Genomic DNA, 19,949 nt, shown 5'->3' on the forward strand with positions numbered 1-19,949 from the left:
GCACTTGTTAGGCATGGCTCTGCTGGAGGAGCAGCAACAGCTAGAGAACATTGGGGATGACGATGAAGCTACTTTCAACTTCACCCTCAAAATCTCCCGTAAGTTTTGTACATCATCTCACACAATCTCAAAACCTCAAGCCTGTAGTTAGATCTGTGGTTCTTGTATCACAGGTCCCGGTGAAGCCCCCGGCAACACTCCAAGCATCCTGGCTCTGTTAGAGGCCTTGCAGCGCGCGCCTCACTTGGAAGTGCATAAAGACATGATTCGCTGGATCCTTAAAGTAAAATTACATCTTGATTATGTTTGCAATTTGCCTTACTCTCTCTATGCGTGCACCTAATATGTCCACCAGGTGGCAGCCTAGCATGTTTTACAATTCGCTCACTGAAGGTAGGCGCAACATACAAAAGATGAGCGTTTTTACCATGAAGTTTAAAGCAGTGCTGCATCATCAAGACCTGTTTGAAATCCAAGCAGTGCAACACCGCGCAAGGTGGTGTGGCCGGTAGGCAAAGCAGCACCTCTCACCACGGAGAAGCACAAATGCTTCACTGTCACAAAGCGGTTTTGCTGCTGATCATCTGTCGGTGGCCCTAGGGGTTTGTTGATGTGGCTTATTGTGCGTGTTACTTAAAAGCTGTATGTCAACATGAATATTTAAATGACATGTAAGGATTGCTTACTACACAAACTGAACTTCCATGCACTGTGATGTGTGCATTTTATTTTCCATATAGTGAAAACTGTCAGGACACCTGCACCAGGCAGAACATGTACATATGAAGGCCATGGTGTAGGCCAAGGCTAATGATGTATTGCAGTATGTACTTTGAAGAGAAACAGGCAAATTAAATGTTAGTAAAATTGTAATGCATCTTCAGTATTTAATGGTATGGTGTGTGTGTATACTTCTTAGTGCACAAATGTGTTCTATTGAACATCTGCTTAGTTTTGCTGACTTTGTGTGTGCATGTAGTTCTAACTGCACTGCTGTATCGTTTTCTTGTAGAAGTATTTTCCTAAATTATGTGTCTTTTTCTACACAGATGGTGGTTAGCATTAAAACGATGCGTGAGTGCACAGCTGCTGCACCTCCCTGTGAAGGAACAGGGCACTGTCACAAGGAGGTCACACTTTGAGCAACTTTCTATTCCACTGACATATTAACCATTACCCTTTAAAGTGTTGAAGAGCTTAAATCTACGTGTGTGTGTGTGTGTGTGTGTGTGTGTGTGTTGCAGACTGTGTGGGACAAAGACAAAGCATAGAGAAAAAGGAAAGCTGAACTGTGCTGGAAAAAGACCATGGCTCAAACATTACAGAGCCAGAGTCATTTTATCAATAAGTACATAGATCTGCTCACGCAGGATTCAGAGGATCTGGACGCCTCAGCCTCTACATCAGCAGAGCATAGGTACCTAAGCATGCTCGTAGTGACGCAGTGTTCTTAATAAGTCAACTTGTATTGTATTCTCAATATCCAGTCAGTACATTTATGTCAGTAAATGCATGCATCAACACTTCCTTGACTTTGCTGAGCAGTTGTCTGTTCTTTGTCCTAAAAGTTCTTGCATATAATGGTGGTCTTCACATAACATAAGTAAATTCCCATCCTTAAACTCTTTATCTTGCATATTCATTTCGAGCATTTTCTGTTGGGGTAAATGAGTAGAGAGGATCCTAGGCCATTTTTAGCAATTTCCTGGTGAGTAAAAAAAGATGAATCCATTTATTCAACATTAATTATTTTAACAAATTCAGAGGGACCTTAACATAAAATTAAGGTTATAGTGTACTTGTAACCATCCGTCTCTGCTTGGTACAGCCCCAGTTCATGTGACGGTGCTCTGGTGTGTGTGGGACCTCGTCGTTGGCGTGCCAGAGGAGGAGAGAGGAGGCAGATGGAGATGTGTGTCCTGTGTCACGAAGCGCAGGAGATCCTACCTGATGGCACTGCCATGGTGCTCGCTGCCTTTGTCCAACGCTCTACGGTCATGTCCAAGAACCGCAAAAGACCCCCTCACAATCCAGGTAAGGTTATGGTTTACAGTGTGCAGGTCAAGTAATTGGATAGGTTTGAGTAGCCAGCGTGCTTATTTCTGGAGGATACATGTGTGTTACAGAGAGCTATGATCCCCTCTTCATGCACCCTGACCTGTCCTTTGGTAGCCATATTGGCATCTGTGGCCACATCATGCACTCTCACTGCTGGCAGAGCTGAGGAGTTGGGCAAAATGTTACTTCTAGACAGCCTTCTACTTAAAACCAAATAAAAAATTTTGCTGCTTTCAAATGTTTGTGGATATAGGCAATAGAATCAGCAGCTAACAGTAAATAGTTTGTCTAGAAAATAGTATGACCTCTATATGAGCAATCACAATAAATTAGCTAATATTAATCAATCAGTCGGGATGTTTTGTGACCGAAAAGTCAAAAACCTAATCTGTGATGTACAGGAAAGTCTTCATGGATGTGTGGTGATCGATAAGATGTAGATCCAAATTGGATGTGTTTGGCTTAAATATGCCATCTGCAGATATATATATTTTTTTGACCCAATACAGTGAGCTGATCATCGACACAAAGCATGAAACAAAGCTTGCTATGTGCACTTGACTATTTTTCACTGTCTTAGATCAAGCCAGTGTTACTTTCAAAGTCTGTAAACTTATTGTGCCTCATGGGGAAGCAAAGAACGTTAACCTGATCTGACCTTAGGAGTAAGTGCAGTTCAATTCGATTTTATTTGTATAGCGCTTTTTACAATAGACATTGTCTCAAAGCAGCTTTACAGAAATATCAACATGGTATACAGATATTAAAGGTGTGAATTTATCCCAACTGAGCAAGCCATTGAGTGGCGACAGTGGTGAGGAAAAACTCCCTAAGATGTTTTAAGAGGAAGAAACCTTGAGAGGAACCCGACTCAGAAGGGAACCCATCCTCATCTGGGTAACAACAGATAGTGTGAAAAAGTTCATTATGGATTCATATGAAGTCTGTATGGCCTTAGGAGCAGCCAGAGAGTATCAAAAGCTAATGAAATCAGGTGATTGAACTTGTTACGATTGGTAATCAGCAATGCTCGGTTGTTGAGGACGTCAGATTCCGCCGTGTGCTGTGCACTTCCCAATCAAAAATACTTTTCATATGTTCCCGTTCTTCAATGGAGGGGAGTGCTGTCCAACAGTTTACACTCCTGAAGAATAAGGTTACCTCGGAGAGCTTTACAAGCAGTATATGGTGTTCCCATGTCAATCCTACATCCATGTCAAGCTTAACAGCTCAGTGGATCAGTTTGCTTGTCACTGCTTAATAGATCTGACCAGTTCGGTCATTTCTGTGATTGCATGGTACATATAAAGCTCATGGAAATTTGACAGGTTGTCAAATAATGGTCTCTTAATCTTGCAGTTATTTTCTCTTACAGATACTTTGAGACACTCCAGAGTCAGGATGCGCAGTGGCTGCATGAGCAAACCAGTTACGATGTAGAGAATGGGGAGTACTTGTGTCCACTCTGTAAGTGTCGCAGTAACACTGTCATTCCTCTCCTGCCCCTCACTGAGACCACCTGCAGGTACTCGCATACAAACTTGTGCTTGTGATTATTCTAAGTGGAGTTGCTCTGAATCCGGACCGCTTAATATTTTAACCATTGCATTGGCGAATTAGTTGTAGTGGCTCTGTAACCAATGCAAACTTGCCTATGAAATGCCATGGAAGGGTACAGAATGACACTGTAACAGTGCATACCCCATTGCATTATTCCTCTTATTTATTTATATATTTTATAGCAAGGGAATTGATATCATCTGTAGCTGAATTGCATGTCTTGCCATGTTGAGATCAGAGTATAGAATTTCTGCTTATGTAAGATGGCTAATCCACTGCTGTTGCAAGATATTTAGTCACACTGACTCAGTTTATTACAGTAAATTTGCCTGTTGTCCCATTGAGGTGACATTTTCTCTGGTTAAATAGTAAAATGCATGCATGTTTGTAGTTACAGCAATAGTGAGCAGCCAGGTCTGGCTCATTGGCTGAATACAACGTGCCAGCAGATCAGAGCCTTGCACTCTGCTCATAAGAGAGCCAAGCAACAAGTGAGTCTCATCATATATAGTGCGTGTGCTCCTTATTTGTGTGTGTATGCGTGCACATGCAGTCATATTGTGGTGTTTGTCTTTTAGATGAGACTGGTGAGACAGAGACTGTGGAGGACTCTCCTCCTCCTGAGAGTTTCAGGCTGGACCACACACCAGTGTAAGCATACCCACGGTTTCCTTTCACAACTGCGTATCTGAGCGTGTCTTTAACACTGACCTGTGATGTGTTTTGATAGCAACCCTTATTCAAGCTCCATAAGGGAGATGCTGATGACATTTGGGACCGCAACTTATAAAGTTGGCCTTAAGGTGCACCCTAATGAGCAGGACCCCCGTGTGCCTATCATGTGCTGGGGCAGCTGTTCTTGCACCATCCAGTCTATAGGTCAGTCTGCACCCATTTCTTACAGACTAAGAATTCATGTATAAGATTTACAATATTCACTGACCTGTGTTAAGGGGTAGTTAGTAAAAATGTTTTGCTTTTTGGTAAAGAACATTATGATATGCATTTGTTGTTTTTCTGTGCTTGTATTTTGTACAGAGAGATTATTGGTAGATGAGGAGAAGCCTTGTTTGGAAGTTTACCCTGTAGACAGGTATGACAACCCAACTTATTGTCATATCTCAGCCCAGCCAGGACTCGGTTTCCCGAGAAGCAACACCCATTTCTAACATGGCCGCTGAGGACTACACTTCCCACACACGCATGCGCTCACTTCCCCGGAGTTCTGATCTCACACACCTGCAGCCAATCACCTTGTCCACTCACCACGGCTTATTAAGAGACTTTGGATACAGGGACACTTTGTGAAGTAAACATTCAGTAGACTAGTTTCTCTGTCGTTCTCCAAGCGTTACCTGCTGTGTTTATTCAATAAGTGACTTTGACCTTTGCTTATGTCCCCGACCACGATTTCTGTCTTGCCCCGTTTGTTTTGTTTGCATGATGCCTGACCCTCGCTTGCTTCTTGACTACGGACTGTGTTCACCCCTCTGGATTATTCTGCCTGAACCTGCCGCCCGCTTCTGCTTCTGTATTCCCCACGGTACGTGACACTTATCATGCCAGAATGAATTCTTCTTTCGAGGGATGTGTGAAGATGTAATAAATTCTGTATCAGAGGTATTGTTAGTACTGTTAAAATACTCCACTAAGCACTGTTTGCTTGCAGGACGTAGTAGTTAATTGTACACTGGAATAAATTCTTCCGATGATTTGATTTGCTTTTCACTTGTAATTCTAAATATAAAAGCATATATAACTGTGTATATATAAATGAAAATAGACTGCATCTGTCAAATCATTACTCAAGCTTCTGAGCATCATTCGCACTCTAAAGATATCTAGAAGATTGCTCAATTATGTTCGGGGTTCATTTTGGTAGCATTACTAAATATTCTGAATCACAAATATCTGCGGGTATTATGCTCTTCTTCCTCAGTTCTAATTTCTTCTATATCCTGTGATATTTATATATATTCTGTATCCTGAATAATAAAAAATAGAAGTGTCATGAAACGTGCCCTTGTTTAGGAGACTATTTGAGTTCCCTGGCTCAGTTTGGCTCTGCATGCTGGACTGTCTCCTCTCACTCCTGTGCAAAATCACTTCATGTGACTGTTGGCAGATATATTTATTTCATTATTTATTTTTCTCTCACTTGTAGTTTTTTAGTTCTTTAACTGTGCTCTGTGCAGCACTTGTTCTTGCTCCCCAGATGGAAAGTTCCCCCTGCATTCTGGATGTGGACACGTTCCACTTAGTGGTGAGCTGACAAGCTTGTTAAATGATACTTTAGGCACTATTAAATGTATATTAGCATCAGATTAAAGTATCATTGTTGTCCAGAATCTAAACCTGTCTGTCTAACAGGTCAGTGTCTGTGGTTTCTTTGGCTGTAGTCTCTGAATCATGTTTTGTGTTTGTATGTCAGGGGAGTCTGGTGCTGTCCTATTCAGCATTGCACTGCTTAGACTCCTCAGGGCTTAGTGCGGATACTGCACACCTGCATCTCTTCCACTTGGTCATTGTTTCTCACCTGGTCCAGATCCTCCTCACCTCTGTGCCAGGTTAGAGCATATTCTACTTGGAGCACGAACAACTTAACAGTAGATGGTGATCTGTGTTATATTGTCATTTGTGTGTGTTTATTAACCCTCGTTCTTACAAATGAGTAATAACGTGTTTGTCAGTATGAATGTTCTTTTGGGATGTTTTTATTGAGTGTGCTGTCAGGCATAGTTGTGTGGGAGTCAATAATGGGGCTGTCAGAGTAATTCACTGCAGCCAAGAGCGTTAGATTTATGTAGGGATTTATTTTGGGGTTTTTTTGGGTTTGAACACAATTTTTAAAAAGTGCTTAAATGTAATCCTAACAGGCTAACAGGTTTCTATACAGGCTGCAGTACACATGTTTTTTATTTACTATTTGTTTTTTTTTATACTGTTTCAGTATTTAGTAGACTGTTTTGTGAATAGCAATGGTTTTGTGTCTGAGTTGTCAAGTTTTGAGTTTTGCCAAAACTTACTGCTTATTAGAGATGCCGAGCAAAGGTGCTTCATAGTATTGAGCAAAGGCTGTGAATACTTATAAACGTGCTTTTTTTTGTTTTTTTTATTTTTCATAAATTTCATACTCATTAAAAGATTTCAAACAAACTTCTTTCATGTTGTCATTATGGTGTATTGTTTGTAGAATTTTGAGGAAAATAATGAATTTAATCCATGTGGGAATACGGCTGTAACTTAACAATGGAGAAAAAGTGAAGCGCTGCGAATACTTTCCGGATGCACTGTATATAGTATATTGTATGTAGTGAAACTGATCTTGTTCTTTCCCTGTCCCCTATCTATCTGTAGGTCCTGGGGAATGGGAAGTGCTGTGTGCATATGTGTCTGCCTCCTAATCTGCTCCAGCTCTATTATAATCACCAGGAGCTTCTGGATCCCCTGCTTCAGGGGTAAGAAAGTTCCTAAGTGAGCCGAGAAATGACAGGTTTTCTGTGAATGCTGATGATGCCATATCATGTGTACACATCATTGATTGTTTTGTAATGGGTTGAGTGTGTTGTCCATTTGTCCTGCAGGTGGTGCTCACATCCAGGCATGCAACAATGTCTCCAGTCACCTGAAACCCTTAAGGTGATCATTCTTTGTTCTTATCTATAGCCTTCTGAACTTTGCTTTGAAATGGTGGTTTTAACCCTCTTACCCCGTAAGGCCGATATAGCGGATTTACAGTGTAAACGTTATCCCCGTGAGGCCGGTGTACTGGCATTGCTCTGCTATGATTCTTTACTTATTTAATTATTATTTTTTGACCCGGAAGGTTGAAGTCATGACGTCACGACGTGATTACATTACACTGTCATTACAATGAAGATGATCCAAGCGTGAATATTGCAGTAATAGTAGAAGTTAACTAAAAATGCCAAAGTGAACACAGGTACATCTAAAACGTGGGGGAAAAAACATACACAGTTACACAGGCGAGAGCGAGGATTCTAGATAGTGACAGCAGTGAAAGTTCAGGCGATGTTGAAACCGAAACCGATAGTGATGCAAACTCATGATTCAGACCCTGATCCGTCTTCATCTTCAGCATCAACCAGTGCGACTGACACTGCAGGGGTCTGGAGTCATAACCTGACCATTTCTGTGCATTCGTGAAAAACACTACCTGCTGCTCTGATTATCAGCAGAAACATGACTTTTGGGGCTAAAATGCATTTATTCAAAGGCATTGACCACGCTGACGCTTGTATGGTATTTCTAAAAGATTAGAAGGATTTTAGTGAGCATTTCTCTCTAGTTAAGAATTGTGCTCTAAGTGGAGTAAAAACACTGAACTGCTTCATTTTCAAAGTAATATTACACAAATACATTATTATAAGTTGTTTCAAGGCCTAAAAATGTTAAAATTAAAATGTTGATTTTGGCCCAGGAACTCAGGGTTGGCGTGCTGTTTCTCTGGGGAATATAGGGTTATGGGACATAATACTGTGGGAACTTAGGGGTAAGAGGGTTAAGACTGTATGGTTTCAGTGTTTTTTTTTTGTTTGTTTGTTTTTTGTGTAGTTTTCCTCGGGAATCCAATAAGCTAATTGATGTGCCAGAGGATTACTGTGCACTGATCAACCAGGCTTTCAGCTTCACGTGAGTGTGTGTACTCTGAGTTGCATTCATTTATACCCAGCATCTGCTTAATAGAATAGAATTCTGGTGGACATCTCTAGTTATTGCTTTTGTGTTTATAACCTCCATTGTTTTTGTAGCTGTCCTAAGTCAGATGGAGTTAAGTCTTGAGCTCAAACTCTGTGCTTGGTGTGTGGCACGATGCTGTCTTCTCAGAGCAGCTGCTGCCAGACTGAGCTGGAGGGTGAGGACGTTGAAGCGTGTACTGCACACACCTTTGTTTGCTGAGCTGGTGTTAGCATCTTCCTCAGGAAGATGGAAGACACATCTGTGTTGATTGCCATGTCTTATAGGTGCATTGCCTGTTTATATCAGGGCTGGGCATTGGTGTGAATTAGTCAGCAATAATCCCTCACACATGGGTTACTCATTTTGGGAAGGAAGCTGTAAAGCTACTAAATAAGAAAAATAACAGCAGCTTGCTAAAAATACTCCGAATAACACTTTAATTTGAAGTCCCATAATAAACTATTTATAAGCAAGGAATACAGTTTATTATTGAAAGAGGACGTAATAATCAATTAACTGGTCAAATATTAATACATAACAGGCATCTTCCAAAATGTTTAAAAAACTTTTCATTTATTAATACATGACTTCTTATACTAGTGGGCCTCCACCCTGTCCTAGAAACACTCCATCCTACACAGTTTCAAGCTTCCTTTCCTCCCAACACTCAACATCTCAGTAATCCAGCAATAGGCCTGGAGTTGAGACATTCCTGCTGAATTAACATTTATGGTTGTGAATATACAGCATTTGTAGGCATTCTCAAGTCCTGGCTTGCAGTACATGAGCCTCTGCTGTCTTTTACAGGGTGAGGGAGAATCAGGTTCTTTTCCTGTACCTCGATGACTATGGAGAACTGTCCAAGGGCTCAGGTGAGAACTCAAACAAGATACTCAACGTGTCTTGTAAAATTTGTGTTTAAACCACTGTTTATATCATTCTCTTTCCCTCCCAGATGGAGGAATGCGCTACAGAAAGATTCAGAAGCTCTGGCGCCAGCACAGCATCACCGAGGAGATGGGTCATGCACAGGAAGCTAATCAGACTCTGGAGGACATTGACTGGGAGATCCTGGATTTTCTTGGCTAATGCCAAATCTAAACTAACCAGGGATCTGCACATTTACCTAGAAATGGTGCGTAATCTTGAACATCAATTAATGAAAATGTTGAACATTTCCTTTTTTTGTTTTTACATTTCAAAATTCTAAAAACTTGTTTATTTCTAATTTTAAATAAAATAAAAATTCTTAATCAAAATAGACAAATGTCATATTCTGAGATATTTCTAAAAGAAGTTCAGTGATCCGTAACTAATGGATGCTGTAATGTACAACTGTTCTGAGCACATTTTCTGTTTTCACTTGCAGCCTACAGCCAAAATCCCCAGTACTGACTGAACGCATCAAATGCTGAGTTTACTTTTACAGTCTTGAATTAACACCTCTGCTAACTGCGTCATCACCTACAGTCCTGAATTGACAGTTTACTTAACAGCCATAATGCTCACTGTTTACAATACGAATTAAAGATTATGTAAACCCTGGAATTGTGAATTAAGCACACCTTTTGGTTAAAAGATGGGAAAAAAAGAATTGGTTTATCACTCGTTGGTTTTGTAAATAAGGCTTGGTGAAAATTAGGTTTAAGCTCTGTTTGTGCCACAGGCTATATACCCTTCCTCTAATTTGTTTTCAATGGATGTGTACTGTTTTACAATCTAAGGGCTTTGTTTGCATCTATAATGATTACACGGATAAGACATGTTTACTGTTTGTCACTTTCCCTTTTCTCTCTCTCCTTTTTGGATATACCAGTTAAATATGTCACAGTTTAGTCAACTGTAACTCTTTTGTTCCTGGTTGTTTGGAATCAGTTAATAAACTGTTTTTAATATTGTATTTTGTTCATTAGATTCTAACTGGGATTGTGAGACATTTTTGCTGCGTTTGTTTCTTTAGTTTGGAGATTCCCCTTATGTCTCTCTTAATCACACACGGACAAAAACCAAATGTCAGAAATGTTTTACTAATTATTGACCAGCATGCAGGGATGCAAGGAATAAGTTGTTAGACATAACTTCAGTAAGCACTCATGCTGTATGAATAAACACAAACACGCGCATCACCGGAAAGCCTCGACCATTACAGCTCTGAGACAAACACGGAAGAGGAGCTCCACCAATTAGAGCGTAGCTGCGTTTGTTCGCGAGTTCCGTCTGGAGGTGAAAAGCAACCTTAATGCTCATTACTGCCCCCAAGCGTCACTGCAGTTACTCAACACTCCCACACATTACAGCAGGGGTTTAAAAGATTTTAATGACTTTTTTTGCAGTAACCTTGGCACCATTTTCAGATCCTTGATGTCAGCTCATCAAGGAATGTTACAAGGAGAGCTGTATTATATGATCTAAGACTAGGTCTGCATCCCACCACACTATTTCCAATATAGATCCACACATGGAGCAGTGTTTAGATTTTGTGCTGATATAAACTGGAATCAGCTCCCAGTCAATGTTAAATGTGCCACAGATGAAAATATCTTTAAATCTAGATCAAATAAAAATTTTTCATGTGCCTACACATAATCTAGGCTTGCACTTTATGTTCATATTGCACTATATTCTTTGCACTATGATTTGTGAATTGTATTTGATTTCATTTAGACCTTTAAGGAGTATTACTAATTTTTTTAATTTCACACTCCTTTCAGTCTAACTTCGCATTTGCTTCACTCTCGGTTTACACTCACATCACTTTCGCTTCTCTTTTGTTGCTGTCAGATCCTAATGTGACTGAGATCAGTCTAATTAAGTGTCTAATTAAAGTCAGAATGATTTCCCCCTTTTCCAAAAAAATGAAAAGTCAAACATACTTGTTTAATCAGCTTTAAAAAACAGTTTCGCCCCAGAGGGCAGGGCATTTCCCACAAACTGAAACTGACTTTTCACCAAAGAGCTGCTGCTTCTCATCCTTCTGCTACTAAAAGAAAGCAGTTTTTAGTGTGAAATATGAGCTCATTAGGTTTAAAACCATCCTGATGACAAAAACATCTCAGAATGAGAATCCCACTCAATGACAAACCAGCGGAAAGCATCGAGTGATCAACTTTACACCAAACATAATGGAGAGTTTCATATTTTCAATATCAAACATTTAAATATTTGGATATTTTAACATTTTGAAAGGTTGTATTTTGTCTCTTCATTATTAAACAAACATACATTGTGTTTCAAACATATGCAGTTTGGTATCTTATTCACTGCATGACTTTTTATTACGTAATAGTAAATTCATGATCTTGTTTTTGGTTTAGAAGTTTCCAAATTCTGATGACACCCTGGCAACTCTGCTGTTCAACCGATCTTCTCCCTCTTTCTTGTTCATGTTTTTTGCCTGGTGATTTGGATGTGTTTGCCACCTACACCTACGTGCAACTGGCCTTTGCATGTGAGGCAAACAGGATAACCACTACACTACAGAAACCACAACAGGGCAGCCCTTTGGCTGTTGACCATGGTCTTCTGATGAGAAGAGCACATACTTAAACTTTTGTTCACCACGGATACATGGATTGTAACTTGAAGGTTCAAGTGCTACTTTGTGGTAGTTGGCACAAAAGGAAGCAATCATCTACCTGAAAATAAATTGGTCAACAGAATGTGCCATAGTCTTCTCTGTAGGCCTCTTAGATCTCTTTCTGCTTCCCACTTGAGTTCTTAGTGCTCTCTTTGCTGTTTGTAAACACATCATTATGCAACAGGGCACGTTTGACCCGTGAACAGGGGCGAAACCCTGAGAACATGCGTCTCTCCGTGTCTGTCTCTTGTTCGCGACAACCTAGCATGCAAACTGTGATGAGAGGTGTACATTTTCCGCGATCAGCCATCTATATAGTCAATGTTTTATATTTAATAAGCAAATATGTCAATATGCTGATTGGTCTTAAGCAGCGTTGTCCAATCTTCAGTGTTTCGTTCGAATCTAGCAGGAGCCACACCTGATTCCAGTTGTTGGCTCCGCTAATCTTGGCTTTCAATAGACTAAAGTGTGGCTTCTGCGTGGTTAGAATGAAAACCTGCAACCACACTGGCCCATTCTGGATAAGACAGGACAACCCTGATCTAAAGCAAATAACCACTGAGGTAAGTGCCACTTTGTGAGTTCTGAATACGTCATGCCGACTCGACGTCACTCGATGAACAGGGAAGGAACCAGTAGATGAGAAGCCTTCCCACGGTTGAGGAATGGCAATTTCAGGTTGAGGGTGCGTTTGCTTTGCGTTTTCCCGCTTGGAGGTGGGGAATTACACGTTGCAACCTCGAGTCAAGCGCATCATTACTCTTGTCTTCTTGATGAAGGAAAGAGCCAGGCTTCCACATTCAGTGGAAAAGCAGAGACTGCCTGTGATTTTGCAAGCAGCTGTTAACTGTCTTGCTACAAAAGCTCAATGGAAGGGAAACCGCTCCCAGCCTTTTCCGGGCGTAGACCTCTTACTGATAGGTGAACTTGGTGACCAGTACTTTACGGAAAATTTTCCAGTCACGCACATAGTCTTATTGAGCAATGAAAGAGGCAGGCTTCCACTTTCTGTGGAAAACCAGAGACTCCCTTTCATTTTGTCAGCAAATGTTAACTGCTTTGCTACAAAAGCACAAAAGCAGGAAATCTGCTCTGTTCAAGGTCTCGCTTTCCGGCTGTTCCTAGAGGACCTGATCCTACCGTGATGACGACTGGTCAGTTATTAAAGCAACGTTCAAAACGTCCGGCTTGTTTCTGCCCGGTCTCGAACCAGGGAGCTTTCACGTGGGAGCCGAAAATAGTTATGCTTAACTTTCCCCGTTCATTCTCTCATTCGCAATATACTTTTGGCCACATGTTGAATCCATGGCGCTGTTCCGAGGCTTGGTTTTTATCACTACAGATGACTATATTTTTATCTCGCGAATAAACTATACTTTATCGGCTTTATTTTTTCGGCTTTCTTCTCTTTTTGTTTAGGTCTTTTTCTTCTTCCAGACGTCGAATTAACATTCATCGTTTTACCTGAGAAAAAAAGCACAATTAGGGGGCAGGTAAAGTGAACTGTACACTTACATTTAAATTCATTCATTTAGCAGACGCTTTTATCCAAAGCGACTTACAAATGACAAAATTACTTATTTACTCAAAAGAAACATCGGTATATTATGAATATCATTTGAATGGTTTAAACTATATATGTAGGGTCAATTCAGGAATATCATTATACGATTGTATGCCGAGTGAAATTTCTATTGTCTACTGTTCAGTGTCTGTTGTTTGTTCAGTAGTCAAACACACAGTAAAATAAAGTCTTTTGGTAACAAGTGAGCAGATCACACAGTTACGTTAGATTAGGTTAGAATATATTAGAGTAGATGTGTATCTTTTCAATAGTTGTATAATTAAATGTTGGGTCATTGATCTTTTAATCTAACATGAAACCTGTCAAGTCATTTAAAAAGAATCAGTTACCATAATTTTACTTTACAAAACATTAGCATATGTAAATGCTTTTATATATTTATTTATGTCAATTGTTCGTGTCTATGGGTACTATTCAGGCTATCAGCATGAAGAAAAAAAAAATCCCTGGGAGAATCAACATGTCCTTCAGGAGAGGCCCATCAGGTGATTTACTTTGGGGCTCATCTGAAGAGTCAAGAAGCATTAAAGACAATCCTTCTTTGCAAGACATGTCAACACCTCAAAGAGAAGATGTGGTCAGGAACAATGCCCATTCTATTGTTTTACAGAGGGTAGGGGATGTTTCAGACAAGCAAGAAGTGTTAGGAGAATACATTCTTCAGTTTGGGAAGTACAAAGGGAGGTCCTTCCGGTGGATAGTGGAGAATGATATTGGCTACACTTTGTACTTGTCCAGTAAGATTGATGAGGAAGAACAGGCTGGGCAGTTCAACCCAGATGGTCATTGCAAGGAGAGCCTCCTTTCCTTTCTTGAATATTCAAGATGCTTTAAGGAAATTGAGGATCTCCGGCGATATCTTTCAGAGAGACCAGACCCAGTGCCAGTTTTGTCAGATGATGACAATGTTGTTGGATTTGGGGCACAAGTACAAGACACCTGGAGGAAGATCTGTAATACCAGAGCTTATGGGTATGCTGCCTTTATAATGGGGAAGAGCTGTGTTCCTGGAAGTAAAATGTACCGCATGCAGCAATATCTTTTAAAGCAGAAAAAACAGGTGACCACAGCCCCTTCTGCTACACCTTCACCCTCACCATCAACTCCCTCTGCAACATCCACTTCACGCCTTTCCTCTGATTATCCAGGTGAGTAAACCACATTTATATTTGTTGATATAGATTCTTACTGTATACTGATGTATTTGTTTCATTTCACAGTAATGGAGGAAGATGAGGAACTGGAGAAGATGATGCTGAGTCTGTCTCCACCCAAAAGTCCTACACAGCAGAGTAAGTGAACCAAGAGGCTGCATTAATGTCATGTCTGTTATGTCCAGAATTATCTAGTTCAACCTGTTTATGGCATATTAAATTGCACATACTAGAGTTATACTAAACAAATTCTATTGTATATTTCAGAGTCACCTGCAGCCACTGGGTGTCCAGTCTTGTTCACAACAAGAGGGTATTTTCCACAGCAGTTTTGGAGGAGTATCCTATTACCCACAGATTTATCCTTTATAACTCTTTTTCACACCTTTTTTATTGTTTTGGCAGTGTTCTTGCCTGTTCAAAAACTTGTGTTCTTTTGTTATACTAACTATTGGTAAAGGTTGAACATACCAGTGATGAGGGTGAGTGCACTTCATGAATTTTATGCTTGCTGTTTAACATGTTTGTATTGTCTACTCAAAGCTTTACCTGTTTTTAAAGAGTAAACTTTCAAATTAGGATCAATTTGTGATCATTTTAATTTTTTAAATAATCTGTACAACTCAATCATATAGGTGAACATTATTTGAACTTGCATTAATGGAATTTTTAAATAAATATTCCATTGATGTAAGTTCTAACTGATCTAACAAAAGAAAAGACAGGTAAAGACATCTCATTCATGTCATTTACATGAATGTTTTATTAATTTCTTAACTTATTGTTCCATGCAGTTCTGCCACAGCCAACACCACATGTGGTCTGCCATCCTCACATACCACCACCTTCTGTGCCTAGCACTTCCTCACAGAGTAAAGCCCCTGCATCAATTCCCAGAGTACCACCACTAGCTGCACAGTCAGTACCTACAGCACCTCCAACAGCTGCTGCGCAGTCAGTACCTACAGCACCTCCAACAGCTGCTGTGAAGTCAGTACCTGCTGAACATGCACCAGTGCCCTGCACACAGACAGACGCCCCTGTATTCAGTTGCATCCAAGATATTAACTACTGGAACTGCTCCCTCCAGCAAAAAATCTGGATGAAAACAGCGATGGAAGCCATGGGACTCTGGCCAGGATCACGACCCGTGAGACACCTTATGAACATGGTTTCCTTGTGGCGTTATCCTCCTCAGCCTGAGCTTATAGAAACCAACACAGGCCTGCCATCACCAAAATACTTCCAGCTCCATCCGGAAACCGGAGCACAGTATTATGGAAAGGCTCAGGAACAATTACATCCTGCCTTGTCTTTACAGCTGTCCACATCTTCAGGTTGTTTCCTCTGGTGTGGGAAGACCCAGAGTGGTTCTTGGTACCAGCGGGCAATATTATATCCTTTCCTCTCGTCTGTGCTGTAAAGCATGCAAAAAATACTGGTTCCCTGATAAACCCCAGTGGCTAGACATGCTAGCAAAGCGTTTTACGAACATCTTGCCAGTGATAGATGAACTGCGGCACTCTGGAACATCACCAAATGATATGGCCAACCAGCTGTCTGAGATGTTTCACCTGAAGTACGAAAGAGCCCACCTAGCCTACCTGCTCAGCATGCAGAACACCAGGGATGCTGAAGCAGGGCTGTATGGACAGAGGACCATCACTAGGGCACTGAGGAATGACGACACACCAGCACCGTTTGGGGGTTATGAGGACACTGATGGGTGGTATGGGGTGTCCGTGACTGCACACTATGTGGTGGAGTGTCTTCTTCAAGAATATCAGCGGCAGGAGGCAGCTCTCACTCAGGTCCTACAAGGCACTTTTGGATAGGTGTTCAGTTCAGATCACACATGCAAAGTTGCTAGAAAAGTGACTCTCTCATCTGGCACAATGTCATCCTACGCTGTGATGAATGAGAACTGGACGATCCTGTCCTGGGTGATGCTGCAATCTAAAAGTGAGCGGTCCTTAGAGTCAATGTACTGTGGGCTAGCCACAAGGAAACTGTGTTCATAAGATGTCTCACAGGTCGTAATCCTGGCTAGAGTCCCATGGCTTCCATTGCTGTTTTCATGCAGATTTTTTGCTGGAGGGAGCAGTTCCAGCAGTTCCAGCAGTTAATATCTTGGATGCAACTGGATACAGGGGCATCTGTCTGTGTGGAGGGCACACTGCACAGCACTGACTGCTGACCAGCTGCACACTGTGCAGCCAGTGGTGGTACCCTGGCAATTGATGCAGGGGCCTTACTCTGTGAGGAGGCTTGCAAAGCACATTCTGTTGACCAATTTATTGTTTCCTTCCTTTTGTGCCAACTACTATGAAGTACCACAAGAGGCTCCAAGTTACAATCTGTGCATTGGCCGGGAATCGAACCCGGGTCAACTAGGCAGCTATGCTCACCACTATACCACCAATGCCACAATTCAACTCGGGTGAACAAAAGTTTAAGGATGTGCTCTTCTCATCAGAAGACCATAGGCAACATCCAAAGCGTCACCCTTTTGTGGTTTCTGTAGTGTAGTGGTTATCACGTTTGCCTAACACGCAAAAGGTCCCTGTTTCAAGACCGGGCAGAAACAAGCTGGAGATTTTGAACTTTGCTTTAATGACTGAGCGGTTGTCATCACCATAGGTTCAGGTCCTCTAGGAACAGCCGTAAAGCGAGACCTTGGACAGAGCAGATTTCCTGCTTTTGTAGCACAGCAGTTAACATTTGCTTACAAAATGAAAAGGAGTCTCTGGTTTTCCCAAGAAAGTGGAAGTCTGGCTCTTACGTAGCTCAGTAAGGCTCCGTGCGTGACTGGAAAATTTTCCGTAAAGTAGTGGTCGCCAAGTTCACCCATCAGCAAGAGGTCTACGCCCGAAAAAGGCTGGGAGCGGTTTCACTTCCATTGAGCTTTTGTAGCAAGGCAGATATCAGCTGCTTGCAAAATCACAGGCAGTCTCTGCTTTTCCACTGAATGTGGAAGCCTGACCCTTTCCTTCGTCAAGAAGACAAGAGTAATGATGAGCTTGACTCGAAGTTGCAACTTGTAATTCCCCACCTCCAAGCGGGAAAACACAAAGCAAACGCACCCCACGACTTGAAATTGCCATTCGTCAACCGTGGGAAGTCTTCTCATCTACCAGTTCCTTCCCCGTTCGTCGAGTGACATCGAGTCGGCATGAGGGAGTCAGAACTCACAAAGTGGCACTTACCTCAGTGGTTATTTGCTTTAGATCAGGGTTGTCCTGTCATATCCAGAATGGGCCAGTGTGGTTGCAGGTTGTCATTCTAACCAAGCAGAAGCCACACTTTAGTCTATTGAAAGCCAAGATCGGCGGATCCAGCAATTGGAATCAGGTGTGGCTCCTGCTAGATTGGAACGAAAACCTGAAGATTGGACAACGCTGCTTAAGACCAATCAGCATATAGACATATTTGCTTATTAAATATAAAACATTGACTATATAGATGGCTGATCGCGGAAAATGTACACCTCTCATCACAGTTTGCATGCTAGCTTGTCGCTAACAAAAGACAGATGCATGTTCTTACATTTTCGCCCCTGTTCATTGGTCAAACGTGCCCTGTTGGATAATGATGTGTTTACAAACAGCAAAGAGAGCACTAAGAATTCAAGAGGGAAGCAGAAAGAGTTGTAGGTGGACTGCAGAGAAGCACATTCTGTTGACCAACTTATTGTCAAGTAGGTGATTCCTTCCTTTTGTGCCAACTACCATGAAATACCACGAGAGGCTCCAAGTTACAATCCGTGCATTGGCCGGGAAACAAACCCAGGTCAACTGCTTGGAAGGCAGCTATGCTCACCACCATACCACCAATGCTCACGCACTCTGACTAAACAGAATAAGGTTATATTAGTGTTACAGGGGGAAAAAAAAAGAAACTCGTAGTAGCGCTGATGAAATACATATACATGACAAAAACTGCTAGGAAGAAGAACTCAGAACATTTGCTTAGCCTAATAAATTTTTTTTCCATCTGCACATAATTATTTTAGCAGTTGCTTTTGCAATAAAAAGACTTAAAGTCGAGGGTCCCTGTAAGTATCTACGGAGAGAAAGAGAGTAGCAGTGAACCATTGACATCATGTACAGAGTTAGCATGAAGGTGTGATTGACAGTTTTTAGAAATCACTTCCTAATCCTATGCTAAGAGGAATACTACTAGGCTACTACTCTAATAATAATAATAATAACAATAACGAGAAGAAGAATAAGAAGAAAGATAGATTAAAGGGTGAGGAGTAAAATCAGTATAAAGTGGGGCTGTTTTGTCTTCAGCAAGAATATCTAGTGCTAATAAGTAATTTGTCAACAACATTGTATATATCTAGTGCCTGGTAATCAACCTCCTCACCTGGTGAGAGGACAGTCCACTCATCCTGACATTTCACACAGTATGAATAATAATGATAACAAAAGGAAGTAAAGCTAAATGAATGTTTTAACTGAGAGTAATACTTTGTACCCATATTTCCAATTGTATAGTAGATTGCACACAGTTTTTGCTTGTTACGTTTAGACCCAAGGGGATTGCAAACTTAAAAAGCACCATTGTCATTGCACCATCGCAAATGCTGAGGATCATCAGCCATAGTCTGTTGTAAAACAGTGTGTTTATGCTTTTGGTAAACACATGTAAAAAACATCTAAAGGACTCCTACTTTGAAAAGGTCCCCTGACAGTCATTAAGACCACAAGTTATTGAAAAATTTGCCTCATGTGCATGAATGAGGATTAATTTGACAATCGTTCTCCGAGAGCATTTAGGACAACAGAATAGACGAGGCATTTTTGGCAGATATTACTGTAAGAGGTTGATTACTCTGGTAACTGGAGTAGGTAGAGGCTTGTCACCATCCACAGTAAGTTTCAATACATATTGCTGAAGAGAAATCAGAGTGTTCTTCAAATGAGATGGATATGTTGAATTGAAGACAAAATAAGCACAAAATGAAGCAAGAGCCCTTTCATCCACACCGCTAGCGCAGCAGAACTCTATCCCATCAACTTTGATGAATGCAGTGACTCTTCTTGTAAACACAGTTTTGCAGTCAGTGATTTCTGGTACTTGCAGCGGTAACAGCAGACTTTCTATGCCAGCGACCTGCCTTCGAGCCTCAGCTTCATTAACTGTTTTTTAAAGGATTGGGTTTTTTTCACTGTAGAAGTTCACTACAACTGTAGAAGTTGTAGAATAAATTCCCCATGAACAACACTGACTGGAGCACATGCCAATTAGAAAGGTTAAGTTGATGGACTATTAGCAAGTTATTGTCATCCATTCGCATAAATCC

The 19,949-nt window shown here is 41.1% G+C and overlaps 2 protein-coding genes and 2 non-coding genes across 12 annotated transcripts in view; 3 read left to right on the forward strand and 1 right to left on the reverse strand.

Moving 5' to 3' along the window:
• Positions 1–19,949, reverse strand: part of LOC128630844 (uncharacterized) — a 320,670-nt gene that overhangs the window by 201,109 nt on the left and 99,612 nt on the right. The window lies entirely within an intron of this gene.
• Positions 1,278–10,333, forward strand: LOC108261944 (uncharacterized). Of its 7 annotated transcripts, none has more exons than XR_008395108.1 (15): positions 1,278–2,034; positions 3,434–3,583; positions 4,010–4,109; positions 4,197–4,269; positions 4,349–4,497; positions 4,657–5,161; positions 5,650–5,881; positions 6,050–6,185; positions 6,976–7,076; positions 7,203–7,257; positions 8,194–8,271; positions 8,391–8,494; positions 9,127–9,191; positions 9,275–9,454; positions 9,689–10,327. It is a non-coding gene; the product is annotated as an uncharacterized LOC108261944 (transcript). The 7 variants fall into 7 exon arrangements; XR_008395107.1 differs by having other exon boundaries at positions 5,814–5,881; positions 9,689–10,324; XR_008395106.1 differs by having other exon boundaries at positions 4,657–5,881; positions 8,194–8,277; positions 8,391–8,603; positions 9,689–10,333.
• On the forward strand, positions 14,019–15,268 carry LOC108261732 (uncharacterized). The gene is made up of 3 exons (XM_053679136.1): positions 14,019–14,632; positions 14,705–14,776; positions 14,906–15,268. Exons 1-3 carry the CDS (start codon positions 14,035–14,037, stop codon positions 15,094–15,096), a joined length of 861 nt encoding a protein of 286 aa, XP_053535111.1. The 5' UTR covers positions 14,019–14,034; the 3' UTR covers positions 15,097–15,268.
• On the forward strand, positions 17,153–17,225 carry trnav-aac (transfer RNA valine (anticodon AAC)). Its single transcript has one exon. It is a non-coding gene; the product is annotated as a tRNA-Val (tRNA).

The sequence above is a fragment of the Ictalurus punctatus genome, unplaced genomic scaffold (assembly GCF_001660625.3).
Source record: "Ictalurus punctatus breed USDA103 unplaced genomic scaffold, Coco_2.0 Super-Scaffold_100068, whole genome shotgun sequence".
Lineage (NCBI taxonomy): Eukaryota > Metazoa > Chordata > Actinopteri > Siluriformes > Ictaluridae > Ictalurus > Ictalurus punctatus.

Bases quoted from the DNA above. Each gene is read 5' to 3' on its own strand.
- LOC108261732 (XM_053679136.1), top strand. From the start codon at position 14,035: ATGTCAACACCTCAAAGAGAAGATGTGGTCAGGAACAATGCCCATTCT. The intron at 14,633-14,704 runs GTGAGTAAACCA...TTCATTTCACAG, and splicing joins CCTTTCCTCTGATTATCCAG to TAATGGAGGAAGATGAGGAA. The intron at 14,777-14,905 runs GTAAGTGAACCA...TGTATATTTCAG, and splicing joins CAAAAGTCCTACACAGCAGA to AGTCACCTGCAGCCACTGGG.